The 22,049-nt window shown below is 39.7% G+C and overlaps 1 protein-coding gene across 1 annotated transcript in view; it reads left to right on the forward strand.

Annotated features, from left to right (window-relative positions):
• Nucleotides 1-22,049, forward strand: part of LOC130566714 (tenascin) — a 54,307-nt gene that overhangs the window by 15,073 nt on the left and 17,185 nt on the right. Inside the window, exons 5-13 of the mRNA XM_057354407.1 lie at nt 11,650-11,803; nt 11,896-12,174; nt 13,117-15,279; nt 19,427-19,549; nt 19,645-19,788; nt 19,899-20,018; nt 20,854-21,009; nt 21,384-21,526; nt 21,624-21,756. Of these exons, the coding sequence (XP_057210390.1) occupies nt 11,650-11,803; nt 11,896-12,174; nt 13,117-15,279; nt 19,427-19,549; nt 19,645-19,788; nt 19,899-20,018; nt 20,854-21,009; nt 21,384-21,526; nt 21,624-21,756 (3,415 nt within the window). The remainder of the gene's footprint in view (nt 1-11,649; nt 11,804-11,895; nt 12,175-13,116; nt 15,280-19,426; nt 19,550-19,644; nt 19,789-19,898; nt 20,019-20,853; nt 21,010-21,383; nt 21,527-21,623; nt 21,757-22,049) is intronic.

The raw sequence follows: 22,049 nt of genomic DNA on the forward strand, positions 1-22,049 counted from the left end.
TTACAGCATACGTCAATCCTATTGAAATTTGTCTATGTTATTTGATTTGTTGTAGGTATTAAATGTGTATCCATCGACAAACATACATTAGCTGAACTTTGTCAGTCTATTTTATGCATTATAATTTCTAACAAACCATATTATAAATCCATCGTCAGATTTAAGATGAGCGCCGAACCGTTGGTGGAGAACCGTGCAGTTAAATTTTTTACCGAGAACCGTTACACTCCTACTTCCTACCTATTGAACTTGTTACAAATGCTATTAACAATAATCTCTCATTTGAGTCATTCCTTGGCTGCGCGTGAACCAGAGGCTTGCTTTTCCAGCAAATGATTCAGGTGTGTCTTAAGTTTCAGTTTCGTTTTGTTCCAATACCGTCTCTGTGCTGGAGCTTTCGTCACCATACTTTCCCGGAAAAACAAGTGTAGCGCCCCTGCCCTCCTGGGCTTGCCTCACATAAGCTCTGTAAGGCGGAGCACCGGGTTCCTATAATTGGTGTCTCTCGACAATGTAGTAAAGCCCCTACTCTGATACCAATGCTTTTAGATGCACTTCACAAAATAATCAAATGAACTGGCCAACTTATAGTTAAGGGGATTTATTTATAAACCGATAGAAAAAAAATGAAATGAAATGATATAGTTTTATATATATATATCAGATATTAATAAGATTCAGAGATACACAAGTAGAGACAGCAATCCTCAATTCACAGAAGAAAATAAACACTATTCCCGTAGGACGATCCAACCAGAAACTGGGATTTCAAGAGCAATTTACGTTTTTTTCCCCTTGCAAGGTATTTATACACACTCCCTTACACGTATAAATGAACAATGAAAACTACAGATTCCCGATAATAATGTCTCCAACACAGTTAATATTCCCCAATGAGGTAACCCTTTGCACTATTTAACGAATGTTAAACAGTAAACGTAGAGAAGTGTTCAATTAACAGTAAATAACAAAGTGGGCCCACTCACTCACACACACACACACACACAACACTTACAAACCCCACCCCCCGATGCAGGCCTGAGTCATTGCTCGTGTGCGTAGGGGCCTAGGAAACAGCAAATTGGCCTCTTCGCTCTTCCGCGAGCAAAACAGAACCAATAGAATGTACCTGAATTAGTTACGCACTCACGATCATCTCCGCTGCACAGCAAACACGATCCTTTCATCAGCCGGTTGTCCCACGAGGCCGGAGGAACACCCAACACTCCCGGTGGCTGGGTGCGCTATCCGGTAGCATCTCACACCGTCCCTCGTTGCCAGCGGACCTTTGAGCGTTTCCGGTGGCTCGAAAAGGGCTATCTGGTTACTGGGTTATGTCGCAAGACGAATAATAAGCACAGCTAGCAAAGCGCTAACTAACGGCATCTCAATAGCAAGTTCAATAGCTTTATACAGTCCAGCCACCACAGCAAACCGAAAGTGCTGGCTCTCGCACAGCCCTCAAGGTCTTAAACCCGTGAGCAGTTAAGTAAACAAGTAGTTAACACAAAGTCTGCATCAACTCAGATACCTAAAACAAACAAAAGATATACTAAAAACCCTATAACTCAAGATTAACGGTTATATAAGGGAGATACCTGACCGAGCCTCTCAGCGACCCGATCTCAAGCTCGCTGCTCGTTTTTTTTCCGACCAACCTCTTAATTCACCAATCACGTTACTCTCACCTATACGTAGGCGGGCCTTAACAAACACATCCAATCAACCAAGTAAAATCAAAAATGATGGCAGAAAGCCACATTTTACCAAGTGCACTTAAACCAAACTACACCTTGGGGAAATTTCTTAAAGGGGACACACGCATATATAAACTCTGGGTATACATAGGTGACACAAAATAACAAAGTGTTCTGTTAACTCCAGGAATAACCCATTAAGTGTTTAATAGATAAAAAATTATAAAACAAAGTAAACATAATAAAACGCTGCCTTAAACAAGGGGTTACACCAGCATCAGGTTCATGCGCAGCCGAGGGATAACGGAAGTAAGACATTATCGTTAATAGCACTCTCAATATGGATATTGCTCTTAAACAAACACATCGATTCGCTTCAGAAGACCTTTTTTAAGACCACAGAGCCGTGTCGAGCAGTTCTTTGATTGATGGAAGCACTTTTGGATCTTCAAAAAATTTCCCCCCATTCACTCCCATTCTATCGCTTAGAAGAAAAATGATGCGTAGTACTATAACTCCGACTGCATTATTCCTCAAGAAGAAACCATATTCACTTAGGATGCCTTAAGGGTAAGTAAAACATGGGGATATGTTGTGTCTTGGCTGAAGTATCGCTTTAAGTCATTCATTTCAAAAGCATTTGAATCACATTTGGTTATAAAGGAAATCAACATGAAGTTAGGCATTGAAAACTTGGCAGTGCTTGTGATTTTTACAGTATACACGCAGATTACAGTACAATAGCTGTTTTGTATTATTTGAACCGTTATTTAACTTTACAGCAGGTTTGTAGATATTTTCAAGCAGGTCCCAGTATCTTGAAAATACAATATCTCACAGAAATGAGTACACCCCTCATATTTTAGTAAATATTGTATTATATATTTTCATGTGACAACACTGAAGAAATGACACTTTGCTACAATATAAAGTAGTGAGTGTACAGCTTGTATAACAGTGTAAATTTGCTGTCCCTTCAAAATAACTCAACACACAGCCATTAATGTCTAAACAACAAAACAAAAGTGAGTACACCCCTAAGTGAAAATGTCCAAATTGGGCCCAAAGTGTCAATATTTTGTGTGGTCACCATTATTTTCCAGCACTGCCTTAACCCTCTTGGGCATGGAGTTCACCAGAGCTTCACAGGTTGCCACTGGAGTCCTCTTCCACTCCTCCATGACGACATCACGGAGCTGGTGGATGTTAGAGACCTTGCGCTCCTCCACCCTTCCATTTGAGGATGCCCCACAGATGCTCAATAGTGTTTAGGTCTTCTCCTTTAGCCTCAGCTTCTTTAGCAAGGCAGTGTTTGTCTTGGAGGTCTGTTTAGGGTCATTATCATGTTGGAATACTGCCCTGCGGCCCAGTCTCCGAAGGGAGGGGATCATGCTCTGCTTGTCACGGTCCCACCGTCTTGTTTATGAAATTCTAGTCGTGTGGTGGGATCGGGGCAGAGTCCTTGGGTTTTATGTGGGAAGGCCATGAGATGTTTATGTTTTTACCTCTCATGTGTTTTTCCAGTGTCTCGTCTCTGTTCCCGCCATCTCGTTTCCTCGTTATCTTTCCCTGAGTGTTTAATGTCCCACACCTGCCCCGTGTCGTTATCCCTCATTTGTCTTCCCTATATATACCCTCTTGTTTCTTTGTCTTGTGCTCTTGTATTGCGTTGTGTACTGTGGTCTCGCGTGTGCTTGCTGGTGTTGCTACCCGTGGTCCTGTTCGTGTTTTGTGAGTTTTGTTCATTGTATTATTTAAGACGTTTGGTCGTGTCATTTAGTTTAGTTTTACTGTTCTTGTTTTCATTTTGCCCCCTCGTGGGAAGTCTTTTGTTTTATATATATTCCTTAGTTCTGTTTTCCCCCATTGTGGGTGTTTTTTGTTCTGTTTTGGTTGTTTAAATAAATCCCTGTTATCCCCTTACTGCCTGCCTGCGCTTGGGTTCTTCCACCCCACTCTGTTCGTGACACTGCTTCAGTATGTCACAGTACATGTTGGCATTCATGGTTCCCTCAATGAACTGTAGCTCCCCAGTGCCGGCAGCACTCATGCAGCCCCAGACCATGACACTCCACCACCATGCTTGACTGTAGGCAAGACACACTGGTCTTTGTACTCCTCACCTGGTTGCCACCACACACGCTTGACACCATCTGAACCAAATAAGTTTATCTTGGTCTCATCAGACCACAGGACATGCTTCCAAACTGTTTGCGGGCTTTCTTGTGCATCATCTTTAGAAGAGGCTTCCTTCTGGGACGACAGCCATGCAAACCAATTTGATGCAGTGTGCGACGTGTGGTCTGAGCACTGACAGGCTGACCCCCCCATCCCTTCAACCTCTGCAGCAATGCTGGCAGCACTCATCCGTCTATTTCCCAAAGACAACATCTGGATATGAGGCTGAGCATGTGCACTCAACTTCTTTGGTCGACCATGGCGAGGCCTGTTCTGAGTGGAACCTGTCCTGTTAAACCGCTGTAAGGTGTTGGCCACCGTGCTGCAGCTCAGTTTGCCCACTTTTCCATGAGGGGCCATGATGAACTTCCAGTGACCAGTATGAGAGAGTGAGAGCGATAAGACCAAATGTAACACATGTGCTCCCCATTCACACCTGAGACCTTGTAACACTAACGGATCACATGACACCGGGGAGGGAAAATGGCTAATTGGGCCCAATTTGGACATTTTCACTTAGGGGTGTACTCACTTTTGTTGCCAGCGGTTTAGACATTAATGACTGTGTGTTGAGTTATTTTGAGGGGACAGCAAATTTACACTGTTATAAAAGTACACTCGCTACTTTACATTGTAGCAAAGTGTCATTTCTTCAGTGTTGTCACATGAAAATATATAATAAAATATTTACAAAAATGTGAGGGGTGTACTCACTTCTGTGAGATACTGTATATGGTTCCAGAAACTTCACATTTTTGACAGCAAAACATGGTATCATGATGGGTAACTAATCATGTGTGCTGTTGGCATTTAAAAAATGACAGTCGTGATAACTGTTGTTTTTGTTTATTTTATTGAATGCAACCTTAGTATTGATTATCTCATTCTCATTTAGTAAGAGTTTTCGGTAACACTTTACTTAAAGAATATATGTATAATGCATTATAATAGTAGTTTTAATGTATTACTTATGCCTTGTAATGTCTCATGTATAGTTGTAACTACAGTTTATACATTATAAATGTAATGTATTACAACACATATTACGTACGATTATAATGCATCATACCATTTAATAACCCTTCATAATGCATTATACATAAAGGCTTTAAGTAAAGTCTTACACAGTTTTCTATCTGTTGTTGTGGCTTGCGTAAACATAACAACATAAATCAGTCAGCTCCTCATAAATGAGGTTTCTCAGGCTGAAAGTATGCTCGCTTAATAGTGTGTGGCACACTTGAGAATGTTTACAAAGCTCCAAAGGAAAGAGAGTTTATTAACGGTAAACCAGAACTGTCAGGTTCTGTTCAGAAGGGCCTTAAATGCAGAAGTCAAAACTGATCTTTATTAGTTAGTTAACAGCAGATTTAGATTAGATTAGATTAGATTCAACTTTATTGTCATTACACATGTACAAGTACAAGGCAACGAAATGTAGTTTAGGTCTAACCAGAAGTGCAATAAGCAAGTGCAGGATATACAGTTGTGCATAAATACATAAATACAGGATAAAGCAAAATTTTGAAGAATTTACAAGTGGTAATGTACTATGACCATTATATACAGATGGCTATTTACTGAAAACAGAAATTTACTGATGGATATGTACAATATAAATTAGACTATGCAGAACAGTAGTGCAATGAATATAAAGTGTGCATAAATTATGGACAGCAGTTATTAAGTTAAAGTAAACAGTGCAGTAGATGAGTTATTGCAGTATTCAGTACATAGTATTGGATTGCAGATGATGCGGTATATGTATAAATAGTCCGGTAGAGCAAGTAAACATGTAGTACATGTGTAGACAGTCCAGTCGTGCACTTGACAGGCCTGTAGTGCAATAAACAAAACAATATAGCAGCATTTAGTAGAGGTATATGAGGGGGTTGTGGAATCAGTGGGGGGTAGAGTTCAATAGCAAGACAGCTCTGGGAAAAAAGCTGTTTCTCAGTCTGCTAGTCCTTGTCCGGAGGCATCTGAGGCGCCTGCCAGAAGGCAGGAGAGTAAACAGTCTGTGTGCGGGGTGAGAGGAGTCCTTAAGAATGCCGCTAGCTCAACGCAGACAGCGTTTCCTCTGGATGTCCTCAATGGCTGAAAGTGGAGTCCCTGTGATGCGCTGGGCGGTTTTCACCACCCGCTGCAGTGCCTTGCGCTCTGCAACAGAGCAGCTCCCATACCAGGCTGTGACACAGTTGGTTAGGATGCTCTCTACTGCGCAGCGGTAGAAGTTCACCAGGATAGCTGAAGACAGTTGGTTCTTCTTCAGGGTCCTCAGGAAGAAGAGGCGCTGGTGAGCCTTCTTGACCAGGCTGGAGGTGTTGGTGGTCCAGGACAGGTCCTCCGAAATATGGGTCCCCAGGAACTTAAAGCTGGGGACACGCTCAACAGCCATCCCGTTAATGTGGATGGGGTCATGTGTGCCTCCTCTCTCCTTCCTGAAGTCCACGATGAGCTCCTTTGTCTTGGAAGTGTTAAGGAGCAGGTTGTTGTCTGAGCACCATGTGGCCAGGTGCTGGACCTCCTCCCTGTAGGCAGTCTCATCGTTGTTGCTGATGAGACCAATCACTGTAGTATCGTCTGCAAACTTGATGATGGCATTAGATCCATTCACAGGCCTGCAGTCGAGTGTGAAGAGGGAGTAGAGAAAGGGGCTCAGAACACAGCCCTGTGGAACGCCAGTGTTAAGTGTGATGGTGGTGGAGCAGATGTGGCCTGACCTAACAAGCTGAGGTCTGTTTGTCAGAAAGTCCATAATCCAGTTGCAAATGGAGGTGTTAATGCCCAGGTTCCCAAGTTTGGTGATTAACTTGGAAGGGACTGAGGATTCAATGAAGGCATACACATTACATCCACAAATTAAACGACAACAGAGAGTTTAAGAATAAAAAAACAGTCATTTTTACGTACAATGGGAAAACAATACTGTTGACCAGATGGAAGCAATTCTAAAGAACAAAGCAAAGGCTGTCTCTTATCAGTCACTGTTAATGTAATTTGCCTTATTTAGCACTCTCTCTCTATAAATGCTTTCTATACTGGGCAATGAAGCAGCTTCATTGCCATTTTAACCCCTTTTCCTCTGTACCTCGGTTGCATTACCATACCAGCAAGTATTACAGAAAGTCATAACGCTGTGGGCCCTATTTCAACTATCTAAGCGCATGGTCTAAAGCGCTGTAAAAGACAGTATATAACTGTGCAAGTCTTTTACAGTATATAATGGGGAGGAGGAACATAGTTCTTGATTTCTGTTTAAAATGGTCTTAGAAATCAAATCTTTAACTCAAAACAAAGGAGATTGACTTTAGAGAACAGAAAATGCTACATCCTACACATATCAATGGGGAGCCTATACAAACAATGACAATTAAAAGTATTTCGTATATCTTTTTAAAAAAATCACTTTTCCTTAATATTCAAAATAGGAAAGGTTCGGATGTTTTATGGTGCCATCACTGATAGGGCCCTATCATACACTTGGTGCAATGCTGTACTGTACTTGATATTCCTATTCATGAACGTGCTGTAACAATGCGCATTTTATATATAAAAAATAGAGGAGATAAAACACATCCCTGAGGTGAGCTGATGAAACAGAAATAACCCCGCCTCTGTCACAGCCGTGGAAGGAAGAACCCAATTGCAGGCAGCAGTGACGGGGTAACAAAACAAGACTTTAATAATTCAAACAAAAACCCCACTATGGGGGAAAAACAAGAATACGAACAAAACACTTCCCTCAATGGGGCAAAAACAAAGGAGACAGGATAACTAAAAACTACTTACAAACACACTGATAGGGAATCCACAGGGAAGACTAGCACACAGGACACGGTAATACAAGGCGAGGTTAACAGGAGAACACACATACAATCACACAAGCACAACGCACGAGCACAGGACAATGAACACGAGGGTATTATATAGGGTGACAAACAAAGGAAGATAACGAGGGGCAGGTGAGGAACATAAGACACGGCAGGGAAGCAATACGGGAAACGAGAGGGGGCGGGGCAAATGACAAGACTGTAGAGAACGCATATTAAGTCTTGAACGACATTAATATGTTTCTCTCCACACAAAACCAAAGGCTTTGTCATGACTCTGCCACAAGACCAAGAAAAACATGACAAGATGAGGTAGAGTCATGACACGCCTCGTTCAGAATCGCATGCTCTACCCCTCTGGAAGCTTGATATGCTTTGTATCTACAGTATAAAATGCTGTATTTAAGAGAAATACTCTTTAACTACACAGCGAAAACAATAAACAATATATATGGAGTATATATGGAGTGTACAGTGTCAAAGCTGTAACTCAGCACACATTCTACTTTAATGCAATGACTCAGCATAAAATGAATACATTTCTTGTGTCTTTGGGGCTCCTTGATTCTAACCCTGCTTGTAGAATAAAAGAGAGTATTCAGGTGCTGTTTTAGCTCAATTTGATGGCTTGTTTCTGGGAGTAATTGTCCGGTAAGAAACACATGCACTCAATATGCTGTGGGGTGGGTGATGTAGGAGCTATCAATGGAAGACTGCATTAGACTCACCAGATGCTTTGGGAATGAACTGGGATGTTGTTGAAATATGTCAACACATGTTGAAACACTTATTTTCGCATGCAACGTTATTTGAAGCATTACAATCTAATCCTCAGCATCCAGGAAGCTTCCTACAAGGCTTAAAAGACCACAGAGTAAAAAGAGCCATTGGTGAGAACGAGAATTTCTAGATGATTGACCGTGATCAATTTTAGGCCAATTACAATGTAACCCTTTTCATTTAAAGGTTTATAAATCACGCTGAGATGATATGTCATTAAAGTTAACAAACAACATGTATTGCTTATTTATTACCAGAAAGTACCTCAGGTACTTGGAACACACCGTGTGTGCCTGTCCATATCTCTTTATATGGTTTCTCAGAAAGGGTAGTAACTTTGTTTTGGAGCGTTGGTTCCCACAGCAGAACAGTAGGAAACCTGTAAACATCTGTGACTACACGAAAGTCAGCAATAAACCTCCAACAGATTTTTCATATACTTAAATTCAATGTACTCTAGTTAAAAAAGTACACTGACCAAATCACATTTGAAAGTTAAATCACATTGATAAGCTAGATACCGACACGAGACTAAATAACTCAAACAACCAAACAAATATTTGAGAATGGAGTCAGTGTTTGACGAAATAACTTCTGACGAATACATTGAAAAAGACACAGAGGGGCCATAGACAATGAAAAGGGCACATTTTTTCCACACAAAGCATGAATGGGTGGGAGTAGGAAAGATGGAGAGAGCAAGATTTTCTCAAGGATTAAAGAGGAAGAATTTAATGATGAACTTGAGAAATTGCAACGAGATAAAATAAGATGGGAAGGGGAAAACAGCACCAGAGAAAGAGAGCGGTAATGAGACAGATGCTTGTTGCTATGGAAGATCTAAACATGGTCAAAAACATCCCAGCAGCCAGACAGATGACATCACAGAGCAGCTGCTATGGCACATGCACGAGAGAGGAGGAGGACAACAGGAATAACAGAAACAAGGACAGATGGACAATTGATTCAGCTTTTTAAGTAAATAACAAACAGAAGATAACTAACAAGAACAAGACGAAAGACAAAAATAAAGTGCACAGCTGAGCAGCTGTATACTCCCTGGCTCTCTTCTGGGACCTAATTAAAGTTTTTATATATCAGGAACAATTTTTAATACTAAACCAAAGACTAAATGCTGGAGAGTGTGCTTTCCAAACTATGACATGAGTAGTACTTTAGTTGTATTTCTGTTTTTACACAGCTCTCTGGAATACTTGATTCTCATTGGACAGTCACAGCGTTCCAGAGTTTGTTTTCCCCACTAAAAACCAACCAGTACTATTTACAGGTTAATGTATCACTCTGTTGTCTCTTTTCTTGTGCCAGGATTGTTACAAACAATCTATTAAAACATTTCAAATTAAAATGTGGCGAGTAGCCATGTAATGAGGATAATGTACGTACAGCTGGTTGTAAATACAAAATAAACCCCTTCATGTCAGGGTCTTAATCACTCTGTGGGGGTTTATTTTGTCAGAACAACAGGCTTATCCCATACATCAGTGGTTCTCAACCTTTTCCTGGTCGCACCCCCATGTAAACCCATTTAAAGATCTGGGTTTACATGGATATATACTGTATATATATATATATATAGATTCAATAAGGGCAGTTGTGGGGCAGTTGTGGCCTAATGGTTAGAGAGTCGGACTCATGACCAGAAGGTTGCCGGTTCGATTCCCAGGGCCGGCGGGTAACAACTGAGGTGTCCTTGAGCAAGGCACCTTACCCCTACTTGCTCCCCGGGTGCTGCAGTGATAGCTGCCCACTGCTCCGGGGGTACGTGTGTTCGCTACTCTCTGGATGGGTTAAATGCAGAGGTCACATTTCGTTGCCTTGTACTTGTACATGTGCAATGACAATAAATTGAATCTAAATCTAAGGATTAATCTGCCAGGTCACGAGAACAGTGTGCGTTTCATCGATTTTAACACAAGCGAGAGTTTATTCGCAGTTTATAATACAGACGTCTTGTGGTGTCATGTGCCTGTCGAAAATAGCACTTTACATCTTTAGTAACTGTCAACAGCTTTAAATAGCCATCCAAGTTCAGAAATACATGAAAAGGCGCTTTATTTACACGCCACTCCCTTCACGCACACTCTGAAGTCTGAACTCATTGCGAGAGAGAGAGAGAGAGAGAGAGACTGGCGCTTATTCTGAAATTACTTATTCTGAAAGACAAACATACTTATGTGATCTACCTGTTTCTTAAGATGATGTAGAGGTCATTGTTGCTGCTTCCTGAGTGGACGTTTGCCTACTTTGTAGATATTAAGATAGATAAAAATGAATCTGTGACCTGTCTTAACTGAATATAACTTGCCCAGAAATATTGTTTTGTGTCAAGATGCACATCAGTAATGTATTCTTCTAAGGTATTTTTATAAAAGCGACATAAATATCTTAATCTAACTAAGGCATAGTCCTGGTTTAAGTTAAACTGTGTCTGTGAAACTGGGCCTTAAAGTATACTTTTTCTTCCCTCACTCCTACCCCATTATTCCCCAAACTTTGCATGTTGTTCCCTTTTACCTACAGATGTACTTAGAGGTACATTATTGTTACAATTAGTTACGCTGTAAATTTTTATATCAAACAATAATTAGCCCCCCCACAGTAGGGTCAGTTTAAAGGGATACTCCACCCCTCAAACCTGTATACATTTCTTTGTACTGCTGAATACAAAAAGGCATTTGGAAAAATGTTACCAACTCACATTTCTGGGACATCATAGAATAATATTAAATGGTAGTCAAAAACTCCTTCTAAATATCTCATTTTGTGTTCAAGAGAACAAAAAATGGTAAAATAATTTTCCTACTATGTAGTCAATGATGTCCCAGAAATGTCAGTTGCTAACATTTTTCTGAATAGTGTTCATCAGAACAAAGACATTTATACAGGTTTGGAATAACTTAAGGGTGAGTAAATGATGACAGCATTTTCATTTTTGGGTGGAGTACCCCTTTAAAACCCTTGCTAGAAATTTTATCAGCATGTGACCTCTGGGCATTGAACCAGAGTATTGAACCTTTTGGCAAGGGCCCACCAGTAGCACTGGTGGGCAAGGGAATGTGGGACATTTGAAGGGAAACTGCACAGAACAAAGCAAATAATTTGGTACAATGTTAAAAATGTCCTCTTTTCCATTCTCGCAGAAAGAATCCAATCAAAAAATAAGCTCTAAGATCAGTGGAAGATCGACCACTTACATTCAGACTGGACTAGCCGCAGGACAGGAGTACATCGTCTCCTTAACTGGAGAGAAAGAGGGGATGACTGGAGCAGAAACCACAGTGAAATTTATCACATGTGAGTATAAGTAGCATGACTGTAAGTCTGTTTGTATTCTGTGGATTTTTAAAATTTTTAAATAATGATTTCATTAATCAACTCCCGTACAGTGATCTCTGGCCCTAAAGACTTGCAGGTTGTGAAGACAGCCACCAGATCGGTTGTTGTCAAATGGGAAAAAGCACAGGGAGAGATTGACAGGTACGTCCTCTCCGTTACTCCAAATAAGACTTCAGACAGACTTCCAGAGGTGCCCAGAGACTACCTGCCCCCGGAGAGAGACTCGGCACAAATTGATGGCTTGGAACCGTGTAACTTATATGACATCTCATTAGTGGCTGAAAAAGATAGCATCCGGAGCCTCCCAGCAAGTGTACAGGCGACTCCTGGTGAGTTCACAGGAAGTTGAATTATAGCAAATTTATATATTCTTATTGAACTCCTCTTCATGAACATGTACATGTAAATGCTCTTTTTAACGGCTCCCAAGATGATGTGGAACATTGCATTGTGTAACTAATTAACATGATTTATTTAAGAGGCTTTACTGTTACATTTAATCACAGATTCTAAATTGACTTAAACCTACTTTCAAACTTGTCAAAGTCAATTGGAAACTGTCAACTTTTAAACGTGTTGTAAACAATGCAATGTTAAACTCTCTGCAATATATACTTACTTGAGCAACACTATTCATCCCTTACACAGTAGCCATTAGGAATGATACTGTACCATTTCTCAAAGATCTAAGTGATACTGAAAGCCCTAAGGAGGTAGTTCAGAAATAATACAAGGTAATGTGAGCACATAGCTTTCAAATACAATTCATTATAGTACTAAACATATTATAGCCACCAGACAATGTGAATTCAGGTGAGGCCAGTCCTGAAGATCCCAGTCAAAAAAATTTGTGTAAGAGAGAACCAGATGAAAGGTTAAACGTTGCTTGAATTTCCTTTTCTCCACTGTTTATTTTGGAAGAATCATTTCTTTCCCTCACAGTGACTGACCAACCAGCAATTTCAGATTTTTCGGAAGTTCCTGTTCTACTCAAGCTTACCTTTTGTTTTTTTTCTTTCAGACAAATGTAATCTTCTGCAGTTTTCTACCGAACTTAAAGTTGACCAAAGCATGTTGATTCACTTTGCAAATCAAGGTCAAGTGGAGAGGGACCATCACAGTGCCGTTATTGTTTGATCACTTGACCTAACCTGTGCATTAATACTGCCCATTTTTCAACAGGGTTACCTTCTCTTGGTAGGCCATCAAGAAAGGTGTTTTATTTTCTAACATTTTTGTCATGAAATTCTAAACTTCATTCATGCCTTCAGGCAACACCTCAAAGTCTGCAGACAGGATAACTATGGGGACTGTGACCATGCCAGAAGATGCGGATGCTGGCAACAACGAAAGAAAAAAACCAATGCTAAAAAATACAGCAACACTGTTTCTGCGGAAACAAGGACTAGGCAAAAATAATCAGGGATCACAAGGAACGGCTGAAGATCCAGAAAGGAAAGCCAATATTACCGAACTCAAACCAGGCATTCTGCTTGGACCTAGACAAAGAAGACCTTTACCCTTAGGAAAATATAGGACATTACCCAAACCTGGTACACGCCCTGACATCAGAACACCTTTAAATTCTACCAGGATAGGGCTGGGAGGAAGACGAGTGGTCGTGCCTTCTTTAAACAAGTCAGTAATATGGTATCCAGTGAGACCAAAGAGCTCAGATGTAGACTTAACCCATCCCATTTCTGGTACTAAACCAATATCACTGATGGCAAAAGAAACACGACTTGATAAGGAAACGCATTTTAGAAGGGAACCTGGTGAGAGAATTGGAGATGCCCCTACAAGCCCCACATCTCTGAAACACACAGCCACATCATTCACCACGCCACAGACTTTCACCTACTCAACAGAAGAGCCAACAGTCACAACAGAGAAAAACCTTACAGTCTATATAAATGGGACAAAATGTGTTAGAAAGGTTTTGGTTGGTTACAGGAAGATACATGGAAACACAACATCTGAAGGAAAAAACCTAACAGTTATAGTTGGCCACGTAAATGGAAATTATCTTTTACACAGACTTCTTACAGGCGGATCTATAGTTGGTGATCGGGGGGTTAAAGGGCTGGATGAGTCTCAACCAACAGCTGAGACTTCTGAGGCCAGAAGGAGTGTGAAAGAGAAAGCAGGACAGAACGACATTGAAGCTGATGAAGAGGAAGCGATTGCAGGTGTAATAAATACCAGCCCTTCTTCAGCAAGCCAACCTGAAACAACACTTTACCCCATCCTCACAACCACATCTCTTCCACACATTCCTACACCACCATATTTAACACAACCAGAAAGAGTGAACGAATATGAATTAAAAGATCTGGCAGAAAGACCACCCAGGAAAAAGCCATTATCCATCCCGAGACAGCCATCTCGAGCACGGCCCCTGAGCCCGGCTTCCACTGCATTAGAGGGAAGACCTTTTAAATCAACTTCTTCATTTGTGGAAACACAGAAAGAAAAGCGTCCATCTTGGCCTAGTCCCATTGCCTCTGGGTTTTCAAAAGAAGTTCTTTTAGAGAAGGAACAAGGATCCCAAGCTTCAACTCCTGAACCTGTTCAGAACTCACCCAGTGAGAGTTCTTCAGTGAGTCTTAAAGCTTCCATTAATAAAAGCACTGAAAAGTCAAACGAAGGACCCTATAGACTTGGTCTGATGCCATTCCAACGGAAGCCATTTAGGGGCTCCCTTTCTCGTCATCCTTTTGTCAGTACATTTCAGAACCGCTCAAGACAAATTTTATCGCCACCTCAGTATCCCTCCCGAGGTTCCATAAGGCGACCTATGATCCGAAACAACAGAACCATCAGTTCTATTCAACAAGTAAAACCTGCCATCACCAATGCAAAACAAAATAGTACTAGTATTCAGATTAGACCAATCATAATACTTAACAGGAGCAATGGAACAGCTAATAGACTTGCAGCCAACAAAATGTTCCAATTAAAACACAGTGGTACCACTCAAATAGCCCCAAACATTAGTGAGGATGGTAAAGGAAACTCTGATATTTCTTTTTCCACAGACCATCCACCGGAAAATGATAATAAGCCTCAGGAATATAAATTGAATGAAACGAAGGACTCCATTGAGCATGTGAGGGTCAATAATGTAACATCAAATGGGTTTATGTTAAAATGGGGAGCACCAAAAGGAAAGTTCGAACAATTCATAATCACTCATACTAAGCTTGGAGAACAAAACAAAGAAGAAGAGAATGACGAGGAAGAAGAAGCGAGTAAGGAACCGAGTCATGACAAAGAAAGCGGAGATAACATTAAGAAATTTACAGCAGTTCTCCCTGGATCAGCCCGCTTGTATCACATGATAAATCTCAGACCACAGACCAGATACTCTGTGTCCATTTTTGGAAAGGGACCTGCAATTCACTCCAAAACTCACAACCTCACCTTACGTACAGGTACCCAAAATCAAATGTCAATACATAACCTTTAATCTTTCTGTATTGTACCCATTTGGTTGTTACTAGATTTATTAATAACTTTTTGTGGAAGTATTGTTGAATATTTTCAGCTTTTCGGCACTGTTGCTTTCCCTGTCGTCCAGTGTATAACCCTTGACTAGCAAAAGTTTTTAATCAAAGTCAAGTACTTTGAAGCTTTGATTAAAATGCAATGTGTAAATATTAATAAAATGTGAGTTTAACATCTTTGTTGAAAGCGCTAACCTTTGTGTCCATTTTTGTGAACAGTGTATGGACTACATACTGAGCAACACATTAAAAACTAAACGACTTAAACTAGTAGGCCTATGCTTAATAAAAAAAAGACAGTAGTTATTAATAGTGAACCAGTTATTAATAGGTTTTCAGTTAGTCATTTAGACCCCATCAGTGTGTTACATAAGGGACAGTTGTTATTGCAAAATAAATCCAGACAGCAAGAGCTTGTATCATGCTGGAAGAATATAAAAATCACACTGTCGGTAATGTGGCACTAAAAGTAATTGGTAAATAGCCATTTGACAGGTGATCTAACCTAAAGTAAATGCTAGCGTACACTACAGTATTTTCTTCATGTGGGAGCACTTTGAGATAACAGGGAAACAATAGAAGACATTACTTAAAGTCACCACGAAACGGAAGTTGCGATTGATTTCTTTTCCGTATCGTGTCGTATATCCGAGTGAAACGGCTTTAGAAATTAGTAAAAAATCTAGGGCAGGGCTTTATTTTGCCCTTCCCTTTTTGATTTGTTTGATTGTTCAGTGACTGACCCGGGGCCTGGAGGGGAGGGCTAAAAATGCCTGGCCATTGGACAGTCAGTATAGTCCTACACTTTTTTTTGTTATTTACGTCATGTGGTGAAGAGTTGTTGTTGAGAGGGGAAAGGGAGCTTAATGTTTTTGATTAAAGATTACAAGTGCAAATGAATTTTAATAATACATATTTACAGTATAATAATCAATGCAACGCTGTTTAAAACACATTTTTCCTCTTTTATTTCATGGTGACTTTAAACAACCCCCAACATCCAACGTAGACAGCATCATTGATTATAATGGGTTTCACCTGCTTTTGTCTTGTCACGTTGCTCATATCCAATGTAAACAAAGTGTGCATAGGATGAGTAAAGCTTGTCCACATTTATGTGCTGCTATAAATTTGTAAATCTAGTCGAATTGGTCTGAGCTCCAAATGAAAGAAAATTACAAATGACAGAAAAAACGAATGCCCTGTCCACACAAACACAGGAATTTTCAAAAACGCAGCTTGTTCTATGCGGTTTGGCCATTTGTCCACACGCGAATACAGCTTCAGTTCATTGAAACCAAAATTTTTGAAAACTCCTGCCAGGGTGAAGATTTTCAGAAACTCTGGTTGTAGCGTTGTCATGTAGCCACCGAAACTGGGGTTTGTAGCCTACCGAAACCAGTAATAACCTTTTTTCAGGCATCTGATTTACCAACATGGCTTTACAGTTATAGCAGCACCCGTTGGTTTGGCGTGCTCTTGACGCCACTTTTTAGCGTGTTTTTACATTTTCTTGTGGACAGAGATTTTTTTGAAAACGAAGGGAGATCGCTGAAATCGCACAGTCTGTAGTAGGCTTTATCATTTTTCAGTTGGTTGATATTGGGAAATCGCACACCTCGGAATGTGGCGACTGACCAATCAGAAACAAATAATCCAGAGAGCCATGTAGCAACATACTTCATGCGTCTGTTAAAATGGTGTTAGCATTAGCGTTTTTCCCTTTTTTGTTTAGCTTAGTTTTTAACTGCATGCCAGTATGTCAGTCCACTCACAGTTGTCATGCAAATGTGTGTCATGAATATCAACAGAAAAATGTTTCACCGTAATATTGTGCTTGTTCATATAATAATAACTAGCCAGACTATTCTCAATTATGATGGTTTAAATGTAGGTTATTTCATTTTTGTTCATTTAACTTGAAGCATAGTTTGTTCAAATGTACGAGAATCAGATTTACAGTACCCTTACAAAAGTATAGTAAAGTATAGTTATCATGGTTTAACCATGATTTTTTATTCAAACCCATGGTTATTTTGTGGGAACCATGGTTTTACTACAGTACGTTTTTTAAATAAATTCACCCCCCTAGAAACTTCAAAAGATGATTGAAAAAAAAACGTATTGACCAAATAACAAACATTTTAATTTAAGGCTTTACAAAGATACAAGCTGCACGTTTCTGTATTTAAACACTAGGGAACGATTATCATCTAGACTTTCATTAAACCGAGTTACTGTACATGTGGTTTTTGTTTGCTTTTACAAACTGAGGAATTACCAGATGATTTACTGTGGTAATCGACAACGTTCCCCCAGATATTGTTCAAACGTAATCCAGAATACAGTTACTGTCTAGAGGATGCTAATGGACAATAAGTCTGTGCAGTTTTGGTACAAATGAGGATATTCATGAGACAGTCCTGCTCATCACCATTTATCGCTGCTTTAATCTTCTTTCACCCAGGGTAAAATTACAGTCAGCCACCATCATGGCTAACCTCAGCACCCACACCAAATCCAGGGTAAGACCATGGTTGGCCCCAAAATCTCTGCATCAACAACTAGCGAATTTTGAACAAAGAGTAACCTGATCAATCTGAATATATCCACCCCCTCCCTATTGGCCAAGAAAACACAAACCGAGCTCTTTTAGATGTGTTTTAAGATGATATGACTTAACTCGCACCGTTTCTTCACTGCCTCATTCACTTCCTCTTTGCATTTCTCTTCCTCTCTCCAGGATCAGTCGAGTAGCATCAGCATCATAAATAACATCATGCTTGTGTTTTCTTGCTCCTGGGCAGGATTTCATGTCACTCATTAACTGTGACATTTCTGTGGGTGTCTGTATAGGCCGTGGCCTATATACTGTATATATGTTTTGATTGCACATATATACTGTACTTGCACTTGTGTTTTTTCACTGACCGTCTTTTATTTTCGAAACATGTATGCAGACGGGTTGTCACAGAGATGAACTGTAAATGCAAAAACTATTTAACAAAAGTTTTTACACTTTTTCAACTGTCTTTTTTGAACTGTCTTCTCCGACATTCTCAATGTTTGGTTCTTGTTTTCCACTGCCAGTTCTTTAGTTCCTTTTTTTTATTCTTGATTTCTTTTAAAGGGGTCATGTTTTCAAATTGTACTGATGTTTCGAAAAAAATAGCTCTCCTTCTAAGTGTCTGCGATTTTACACTGTTTGGATTACGCAGATGAACACAATGTGTCCAATTAACAGTTAAGCAATGCCTATTTCCTATTAACAAACCTGTCCTATCCAGCCATAAAATAATTGTTGGAAATATGTAAATGTTATTATTTTTAAACACCAGAAGAATCTGGGCAAAGGGATAGTTCACCCAAAAGTGAAAATTCTTTGCATTATTTGTTCACCCTCGTGTCATTTCAAACCTGTATGACTAATCTTTTGTGTTTTGCAAAAGAAAGTATTTGGACTTTGGTAACCAAACAACATTGGACCTCATTGACTTTCATCGAATGAACACAGAACCAAGATCTCGAAACATCTTCTTTTGTGGTTCATAGAAGAAAGAGTAATAAACAGGTTTTAAACCACATGAGGGTAAATGAATGACGACAAATGTTTAATTTACTTTTTCATTTTTGTAAACTGTCCCTTTAACAACTATAATTATTTTACGATTCTGGTATGCAAAGCTACTGAACGATTTGGTCGCTAAAAAACTGTACTGGACTTTGAGAGAAAACCCAAACCTTGCGATTATGAAATCATTGTGTTCTGAAAAGCATGTGTTGCATTGACTAAGTGCTCGCGTTTGCGATCATGCGCTTTCATGTTCTGGCCTAAAAGTGCAGCAATGCTGTTTCTCATTGCATTTCAGGACAGACATTTACATATTCAAAAAAAACTTGAATTGCTCAGAAAGAGGGTGGACAACTCTCATGACAAGCCAAGGCTTTTATGCATCTTGGAAAATTATACGTTTATTATATGACTCCTTTAAATCTTCCTCTTTCTCATCTGTTTCTGTTTCCTTGTCTTGCTCTTTCCACAGTATTATTTTATTTTTTATACTTTCACATTCAGGTCCTGAGCCTCCATCTAATCTTGCATTCAGTGATGTGACCGACGGCTCTTTCACTGTGTCCTGGGCAAAACCAAAGAGCAAGTTATCTGGATTTAAGATCACTTACACTCACGTACAAGAAGGTAACGTAATTCTGATCCACCTATTCACAAGTTATAAAAAGTCATCTTGATCTCAAATGAATATGACATGTGATTTTCTGGTGATGTCATGGCAGATGAGCCAATCTCAGTTAGTGTGGACTCAGAAACAGTCCATCAGACTCTTTCACCTGTGTCACCTGGCTCCACCTATGAGGTGCGTGTGATGTCAGTGCTGGGACGAGATGAGAGTGATTCAATAAAGGACACTGTAACCACTTGTAAGTTCCCTCGTATTCATTTAACATTAATATAGTAAAACAGTGGAGAAAGATGTGACTGTTGGGTTGTAGGATTGATTCATGATCTATCACTACATACGTTCCTTTAGTGCCTGACCCACCAACAGACTTGAGGGCCATAAACATTACAGACAGCAAAGCCCTGTTGCTGTGGAGACCTGCCCTGGCAACCATCGATCATTATATCATCATGTATAGTTCTGAGACAGGTATGTAGTATCCTATATTTGTTAAAGGGATAGTTCAAAAATGAAAATTCTGTCATGAATTCCTCACTCTCTAGTTATTCCAAACCTAAAGGTCTTTGTTTGGTTGAACACGGAACAAAGAAATTTACACAGATTTGGAACAACTCGAAGGTGAGTAAATGATGACAGAATTACATTTTTGGGTGAATTTTTTTTATGTTTTAAAAATAAATCAATTCCATCACATTTTACACAAAAACAAATGAACTAATTAAGTACAATCTGTAAAAATAGGGCACAATATACTGTATTAACATGAAGGAATTTTTCATATTCATTTTTTACAGTTGTTCTACCTGTATTTTACATATGGCACTGTATTTAATTACATTTTAGCATTAACGGAAATGTCCATAAAATAAAGGGAAAATGTACCGGTAATTTTCTGCCCGTACTTTATTTTACTATGTGAGGTCCAAAAGCACTATAGTATCTAGTCTTAAGTATAGTTTATAAAAGAAATAACCATTAAAGGGGACTGTTCTTGGGTCTGCATAAGAGTTTCGGACAGTAAAAAGAAAAAAGAGGAGAGAAGGAAAAGAGGTCTTAAAGTGTCAGTACCAATTCCAACATCTCAGTAGACCAAACCATTTTGTTAATAAAAATGGGAAAACACATCAGTTTTTTTTTCTTCGTTGGAGATGTAAAGAACAAAAACACCAAGTTATTAAACACAGTACCTGAAATGAACAGAAAATAAAACTTTCTCAAGAAGGTTTCCATCCTGAAAATTCACATTATTATTAATATTCCTGAAAAATGACACTGCCGTGTTTTTCCCTCATCTCTCCATAAGCACCTAGGTCTGGAATAACCATCAAAGTATCTGGCAATGCCGCAGAACAACAGTTGCAGGCCCTGCAAGCTTCCACCGAGTACAGAGTGACCCTTAAAAGCCAGCTGAGAGGCCTGAGCAGCTCCGAAGCCACCACGGTTTTTACAACATCAAGTGGTCAGCTCAATTAATTCATATTTAAATGACGTGATATGAATATGAGCTTGAGTTTTTCTCAGAACACACAGGTGTCTTGGCAGAGTAACCAACATTTAATTTGATCCCATTAACATTAAGCTGTTGACATTGTTGAATGTCTTGCTTAAATGACGTAGCTGTCAGCTAGGTTATGTCACTTCTTTCAAAGTATAAGAATATGGCCCAAGGGGAAATTTAGGGGGCCGCCCTGGTGCCTAATTCCTATACATGAGCTCCTATAAGTAGCCAGCGCATAAGCCCTTATGGTTCTGTATATCCTGCAGAATGTAGCAATAACCATTTCATCAGTTTTAAAGTGCTTAAACTTCTCATGAATGCTCTGTATGTGGCAGGTGCTGGTAAACAATGGGACGGTCCTCAGGATCTGAAAGCCAGTCAGGTGACACCTCGTACTGCGGTGTTGTCATGGAAACAGCCAAATTCAGCCTTTACCAGTTACAAACTAAGCTATTACACAAATGGCCAGGACATTAAGGTCAGATTTACACTGATCTTATAACAGAGAGGTCCGTTTCACTCATGTACGCATTTTTACCAGCCATTAAACATAAATCTGTGTTTCTTCTACACAGGAAGTGATTCTTGACCCTACGATCAAAGAGTACAAGTTAAGCAGATTATACCCAATGTCGAAGTATACAGCTCTTCTACAGGTGGAGAGAGGTGGTCTGTACATGACCGCCATCTCTACAGAGTTTACCACTGGTATCACAGTTTTTTTAAACCTTCTGTATGTCCATTCTATAGCCCAGTGGTTCCCAACCTTTTTTCCTTGCCCCCCCACGTACATATATGACAATCGGAGCCCCCCCCCACACTCATATGTGTGTGTGTGTATACACATAATTGCTACTCAAACACACATATAGAGATAGTAAATATAAATAAATTAAATGAATTTATTGAATAATAAATTAAATTAAATGGTTAAATATGAGTAATATAAAAGATTTTAATGACATTTTTACTTGAATACTCTCTATATTTTCAGGTGATTT

This window comes from Triplophysa rosa, linkage group LG16 (genome assembly GCF_024868665.1).
Source record: "Triplophysa rosa linkage group LG16, Trosa_1v2, whole genome shotgun sequence".
Classification (NCBI taxonomy): domain Eukaryota; kingdom Metazoa; phylum Chordata; class Actinopteri; order Cypriniformes; family Nemacheilidae; genus Triplophysa; species Triplophysa rosa.